General features: G+C 44.1%; 1 protein-coding gene across 5 annotated transcripts in view; it reads left to right on the top strand.

Annotated features, from left to right (window-relative positions):
• Positions 1–7,445, top strand: part of PLCH2 (phospholipase C eta 2) — a 336,561-nt gene that overhangs the window by 301,132 nt on the left and 27,984 nt on the right. For all 5 annotated transcript variants that reach the window (XM_027855536.1, XM_027855535.1, XM_027855539.1 and 2 more), the window contains one exon: positions 6,617–6,709. In XM_027855536.1, coding sequence (XP_027711337.1) covers positions 6,617–6,709 — 93 coding nt within the window. The remainder of the gene's footprint in view (positions 1–6,616; positions 6,710–7,445) is intronic.

Consider the following 7,445-nt stretch of genomic DNA (forward strand, 5'->3'; position numbering starts at 1 on the left):
ACACACACACACACACACACACACACACACACACACACACACACACAGTAGAAGGTATGGCTTCTTGCGGGCAGAGATGGTTCCATTACTTTTGTCCCTTTATCTTTAGCGCTTAACATACAGCAGATTCTTAATAGATGCTTGCTGAGTTGAATGAGAGCTAGATGACCGCTTGTCAAAGATTTGGAAAGTCCCTTACAGGTTGGACCAGAAAGAGACTAGGTCCATATTGGTCAATCAGGTGGATACTGAAGTCTCTCTCAGCTTCGATATTCTGTGAGATGAAGGGATATTCTGGAGGTATGTTTTTTAAGATGGTGCAGGTAGCTAGCTATTATCAGTTGTGTTTTTTTCTAGACTATTCCAAGAGAAAGAACCCAGGATTTGAAGTCAGAAGGTCTAGGTCCCCTTCCTGGCTCTACCGATTATAATTTATGTGGCAAATAGCATGACCTCTCTGTGCCTCAGTCTATTCATCTGTAAAATAAGAGGGTTGGACTTGAAGACTTCCAAGGTCTTCCCTTCCACCTTGAGGCCGAGTGGTTGCTTTGGTCAGACTTTCTAGACCAACCCTTATAGTCGATAGGAGAGCAGATATTGCCCCAAGACAATGAGTCCTCTGTGCATTTGTTTCCTCATCTCTAAAATGGGAATTAACATGTTTGCTCTACCTACCTCATAGGGTTGTTATAAGGAAAGTATTTTGTCATCTTTAAAGTACCATTGAAATAAAGGCTATTACCATATATTCTCAACTTTTCTAGCTTTGTTTTGTTTTGCTTTTTGAAAGGGAGAGGGTTCCCCAGTGCAAAGTTGCTTTTAAACTGTAAAAGAGAGAACAGTTTGGCCTTTTTAGAGCATCCCTTTGATTGTCTGGTCTGAGAACAATCCCAAGAGTAGAGAGCTTTCAAACTTAATGGACTTCTTCTTGTTGTTACTGTTGTGGTTTAGTGGTGTTTGACCCTTCGTGACCCCATGGACCTTAGTACGCACCAGACCCTTCTATCTTCTACTATCTCTCAAAGTCTGTACAAACTCATGTTCATTGTCTCCATGACACTATCTGTCCATCACATCCTCTGCTATGCCCTTCTCCTTTTTTTGGGCCCTTTGCCAGACTTCTAGCGGGCTGCTCAGTGCCAACAGTTATTAGAGACCCTGGGGTTTGGAGAATTGATGGGACCTTGGAATTTTCCTTCTTCTTGAGGAAGGAATAAGTCTTTAGGGGTCCATAGGCATCCTACCTAGCTAACCATGGAGCTTCTGGTCTAGTCACTGTTGGGTTTTGGAAATATGTCAGCTAGGTACAATAGGAGAAGGGTTGGATTTGGAGAGAGAGGGCCTCAAATCCTGACTCCGCCACTTACCTATGTTTATGTGACTATTGAGTCTCAATGTCTTCATCTGGAAAATAAAGCGATTAGGACCAGATGAGTACTGACGTCCGTTGCAGCTCTTAGTCTATAATTCTGAAAGAGTTGAGAGACTTGGGTTTTAATCTCCAGCAGTGACAGCATGTCACTGAATAATAGGGGAAAGAATCCTGGGCTTGGATTTGAAGCCTGGCTCTGCTGCTTATTTCTGTAACCTTGGGTAAGTGAGCTCACCTCTGAGGGCCTCAATTTAATGCTCTGCAAAGTGAACAGGCTAGCTTTAGCTGGATTTCTAAAGTACTTCCTTACCAGCTCTAAACCCTGTGGTTAACTCTGTGAGATGAGGAGACGGGCAGAACTCAAAGGTCTTTTTCAGCATACAATTCCATGGTTATTATTTTTTCCTATTATCACTATATTTCAAGGGAGAGCTCAGGACACCCTGTGAAACTTATAACATGGCTCACTGTCAGACCCATCTGTGGGACTTCCTATCAATCAATCACATTTATTTTATTAAGGACTTTGTTAAGTACCAAGCACCATGCTAAGCCCTAGGAAGACAAAGAAAGACAAATACAATCCCTGCCCTCGTGATTGGATCTCAAAGAGGATCAAAATAATATCACTATGTTGGGGTCAAGGTACCCTGTATCTGACTGTGACTGATCAGACCAGTATGATCTTGGAAGGCTCTACCACAGGTCAAGCACAAACAGTCCATATGAACATTTGGGGTGGAGATGGCTCTAAATTTGCACATCTTACATTTCTTTTGAAAACTACCCTCATATTCTACTGGGGAAAACATGTATATGATAATAATAATAATTAACATTTATATAGCACCTACTATGTGCCAAGCACTGTGCTAAGCACTTGAGGACGTGAAGAAAGGGAAAACAATTCCCCTGCTCTTGAGATCACAGTCTAATATAGGTGAGAGACAGACAGACAGACAGACACAGAGAGAGAGAGTTGGATGTAGTTGGGGAGATGGGTCGGTTTATGTGGGTACGTACATATGTGTAGGTGGGAAAATGTGATGTTATTCATGTGCATGCATGTTCCAGTGCTTCAATGTTCCTGTAAATGCATGCATCTGGAGGACTGGTGCATGGATATGTGCACCTATATAGGAATAAGGGTCAATTGATATATGCATGCCATGTGCCAGTGCACGGATATGTCTGTATACACATGTAGACAGAGGATTGGTGCAGGTGACTGTTCCTGTATGGGAGTAGAAGAGAGATGGCAGATGGCATGCAGGTATGCATATACCCAAGGATAGGCGTGTCTGTGTATGTATGCAGTTTGTACATGGGTGTGTATATGGGAATGAAGGGGAATAGGGGACAGTGTGAGTATGTGTTCTATCCATGGCTCCTATCCCATGTTTCATCTTGATGCCCAGCCCTTACTGACGCGTTTTCGGCGTGGTCTGCAAGACCTTAATTTGCCAGGAGAAATCCTCTCCCTTGCCACTTATACCCATTGAGAGGATTCAAGAGAAACAGCCTTGAAATCTCCTTAATAAAGTTTTCATGGGGCTCTCTGCCCTCTGGTAAGCAGCCTGTCTACCCCTGGAAAGGAGCTCAGGTGGCTGCAGTCTTAGGAACCAAAAATTGGAACCCAGGGAAAAGCGGGCTTTAGCCATAAGTACCTCAAGAGCATGATACAATTTGGTGCTTATATAAATGTTTATGTAGAGCTCCAGTTTCCACGTGGAACACGCCACCCTGTCAAGGAAGCTGCCAGGTGAACAGCCTTGTTAACAAAGCCAGAATTCCCCATTCTCCCTCCCCTTGCTTTTCTGTGGGGGCTGAGGAGGTGGGGTGGGGATGAAGGCAAAGACTGGGAGCCTCTGACATGGAAGGAAGCACCAGCAAGTGACTTAGCTGCCTGGGATAGGAAGCAGGCAGGCTTTGTTCCAGAATGAGCCCGTGTTAATATTCAAGCCTGTCCCTAAACAGGCCTGGATTCTGTAGGTAATTTAATCTTTTAATAACTGTGGCTTATAAAGCAGGAGCACTGCCCACGGAGACTGGTAGCGCACACACACACACACACGCACATACACACCCTCCCCAAACTCTAACTGGCTCCCTTTCGAGCTGGAGCTCTGTGTGGTGCACAATTGAGCAGTTCAGATGGCTCCTTTTGGGGAAGGGAGAGGGAAGGGTACGGTGGTCAAAGTGGGCAGGGGTCCTGGCCTTCCTCTCCTGGTGGGGGAGGCCTGTCCACAGCTCCTCTGGGCTCACCTGATGTGAGAAATGTGAGATTAAAAGATCAGAAAGTTAGAACTAGAAGAGACCTTTTCAGCTGGAGGTCACCCAATCCAATCCCCTCACTTTACAGAGAAGGCAACTGAGGCCCAAGGAGTTAAGGTGATTTGCCCAAGGTCACGGAATCATAGATTTAGATCTTAGAAGTCATCTAGGCTGTTATTTTACAGATGAGGAAACTGAGGCCCAGAGAGGTGAGAGATATGCCTAAACTCATAGTATTACAGATTCAGAGCTGAAAGGGGCCTCAGAGGTCACCCAGCCTGACTGTTATTCTTTAGAGGAAGAAACTAGAAGTAAGGTGACTTGTCCATAGTCACACAGCTAGTAAGTGTTTGAGACAGGATTTAAACCCAGGTCCTCTGACCCCAAGTCAAGTCTCTCCACCACATCTCTTTTTGACAGGAAAGGAGAGAAACAAAGAGGTGACCATCTCACACTGCTGTGCCCTGCCTGAATGCTCTATTGTAAACACTTTGTGATCCTTAAAGCATTATATCAGTATTAGGTGTTACTGTTATCATCACATTACAGTGTTGGGTCCACTTCCGGAGATGAATTTTGGGAAGATGTCAAGTCAAGGGTCTGGAGGGTGACCAGGTTGATAAAGAAGCCCAGGTTCTTGTTCTCTGTCTGTCTGTCTCTGTCTCTCTCTCCCTGTCTTTCTCTGTTTCTGTGGTCTCTCTCCTATCTCTGTTTCTCTCTCACTCCTCTCTCTCTCCCCTCTGTCTCTGTTTCTCTGTCTCCTCTCTCTCTCTCTTTCTCTCTCTCTCCCTCTCTCTCTCCCTCCCTCCCTCCCTCCCTCTCTCTCTCCTCCTTCCTTCCTCCCTTCTATCTCTTCCTCCATCCTCCCTTCTTCCTCTTCTGTCTTCCCTCCCTTCTTCCTTCTCTCTCCTCCCTCCTCTCCTCTTCCCTCTTCCCTTTCGTTTTTCTCTTCTCTCTGCTCTCTTGGCACATTTGTTGCTCAACCCATTGATTTCAGTTTAATTAGGACTTTGGTAAATACAGGAAGTCCCTCTGGGCAAGCGTGGATCAAGCTCTGCTCTAGCTGAGAATAAGCAGTGAATGGTCTGTGGTTGGCAATGTCCATGCTGAAGGAGACTGAGCTCCTGGAAAACAGGAGGCCAAGACAGAGCCCTGCTTCTTAGGGCTCTCGGCTAGGGCCTGGCCTGGCAGCGTTCAGCTGGATGGCCCTTTGTATGAAGGAAAAGGCCAGTTGGTTAGGCAATCAACAATTCATCAAACATTTATTTTAAAAATAATTTTATTGATAGGTTTTGTCTTTATTCAGCCTAAATCTTCCCCATATCCCTCTTTCTCCTTCTTCCTGGAGAGCCATCACTTATAAGAAAAAAAAAGTAAGACTGGAAAAGAGAAAGAAGAAAAAAAATCCAGTCGAGTGTTAAGTGCTTATTCTATACCTGGTATATAAAGCTAGGGAGTGAGTAGGGACCTATGATTTCACTGGTGTAGGGTGCTCCCAGAAAAGGAAACTCCCTCTGCCAATGCAGGTTGGTACCTCCTCTGCACCTTATAACCCTGGAGAGTTCCTGGCATACAGGAGGTACTTAATAAATGCTTATTGGATTGATTGTTGTGCTAGGCACTGTGCTAAGTGCTGACTGCCCAATTTCCTGCCAGCTCTGAGAGTCTTTGCCTCTGTGAGACAGTTAGGCAATGAACTGGAAAGAGCAAAGTATTTGGAGTCAGGAAGACCCGAGTTCAAATCTTGCCTCAGACATGTACTAGTTCTGTGACCCCGGGCAAGTCACTTTACTGTTGTCTGCCTCAGTTTCCTCAACTATAAATGGGAATAAAACATCACTTACCTCCTAGAATTGTTGTGAAGAGCCAATGAGATAAAATATGTTTATATTTTTTATGTTTATATATATATAATACATAAAAACATGTATTTATAAATATATGTTTATAAGGTTTGCAAACCTTGAGATATGATTGTTAGCGATGATGGGGGTGATGATGATTTTTCTAAAATCCTATGACCTTCACCAACTGGGCCTAGCTGGACCCATCCCCAGGTGCTGGGGACCTCAGCCCTCTCTCCCCTACAAAAGGAGGAAAGATAAATTCATAGGATTTAGACCTTGGAGGTCAAATACAACCCCCTAATTGGACAGGAGGCAATTCAAACTAGAAGTAGTGACTTTCCCAAGGTCTCATAAGCAGAGAAGATTTACCTCTGCCCTGCCTCCTCCAAAGCTGAGAGTGGGGGTGGGGGGAGGGAGAAATGTGAGGGTCAAATGAGAACTCATATTTATTATTCACAACACCCCCCTGATGTAGGTAGCATCCCCATTTTATAGAGGAGGAAGCTGAGGGTCAGAGAACGATTTGCTCATGATTTAGGAACTGTCAGAATTCAGCTTCAAACTCAATCTCTCCTGATTTCAGTTGCAGCTCTTTCTCCCACCCCTCTCCCCCCAGCCTTAACTCCACTGCCTCTCATGACTGGGTAGGCTCAGCTGGTAGAATGTTGGCTGCACATATCCTAGTCAGACTCTACTCATTCTTTGGGGAAGAGGGCTGGATCCCCTGGCTAAGACCCCAGGCCTCTGACCATCTGATTCAGCTCCTTCCCAAACACGAGAACACGCCTAGTACGTGATTATCAGCCTTTATTTGAAGGTCTCTGATAGGAGAATCCTCTACTAGAACATTCAACTGGAGGTCAAGAAGATCTGAGTTCAAATCCGGACACAGAAACTTACTTGCAGTGTGACCCTGGGCAAGTCACTGCACATCTGTTTGCCTGCCTCCTCCTCTCTAAAAAGAATTACAGCACCTACCTCCCACAGTTGTTGTAAGGATCAAATGAGGTTTATAAACTTTATTGATTATCACTATTAATATTATTATCTCTCTCTCTCCGCTCTCTCTTTTCTTCCTTTCTCTCTCTACCTCTGTCCTTCCCTCTCTTTCTCTGTTTAACAGAGCAAAGCTGAAGAAGATGTGGAATCCGGGGAGGACCTGAGTGGCAGCAAGCGAAACAGTCGATTACTAATGAGTAGCTTCTCCAAACGAAAGGTCAGGATGGGACTCCCAGCCAGTCCCTGGGGTTTCGAGGCAGGAGTCAGAATCACGAGCCAGAGATGTGCCCTGGCAAACCAGTGAGATGCCACTGATAACCAACATTTCTCTAATACTTGACGGGGCATAAAATACTTGACACATTCTTTTATTTGGGTGCTAGATTGGGGGCCAAAGACCCCCAGTTTCAAATGCCCGCTCTGCTTCTTACTGCCAACGTGAGTCTGGGCAGTCACATTGACCCCTCTCTGGGCCTCGGTTTCCTCATCTTTAAAATGAGGGAATTGGACTAAATGATCCAAAAGGGCCATTCTAGCTTTAAATTTATAATCCTTTAATCCTCCTATTAACTCTGAGAGGGAAGGGTAGTATTACTATGATATTAATAATATTATTAATATCATTTTATAATTGTACATAATTAATAATGTATATATGATATAGCATATAATTTATATTTGTATATTAAATGTTTTATCTATATGTTTATATATAATTAGATCTAAAGATAAAATTAGATTATTTATTGTCATTATTATTATGTCCAGTAAGAATGGCTAGCAATGAAATAGTGCTTTAAGGCTTATGAAGCACTTTGCAAAGATTCTCTCGTGTGATTCCCATAACAGACCCCTGATAGTATCCCAGCTCTCTGGGGGCTTTGTTTTGTCTTTATAGCCCCAGTGCCCGGCACAGACTAGGTGCTTAATAATTGCTCACAGTCTGATTGATA

Source organism: Vombatus ursinus, unplaced genomic scaffold (genome assembly GCF_900497805.2).
Source record: "Vombatus ursinus unplaced genomic scaffold, bare-nosed wombat genome assembly UNPS02010822.1, whole genome shotgun sequence".
Lineage (NCBI taxonomy): Eukaryota > Metazoa > Chordata > Mammalia > Diprotodontia > Vombatidae > Vombatus > Vombatus ursinus.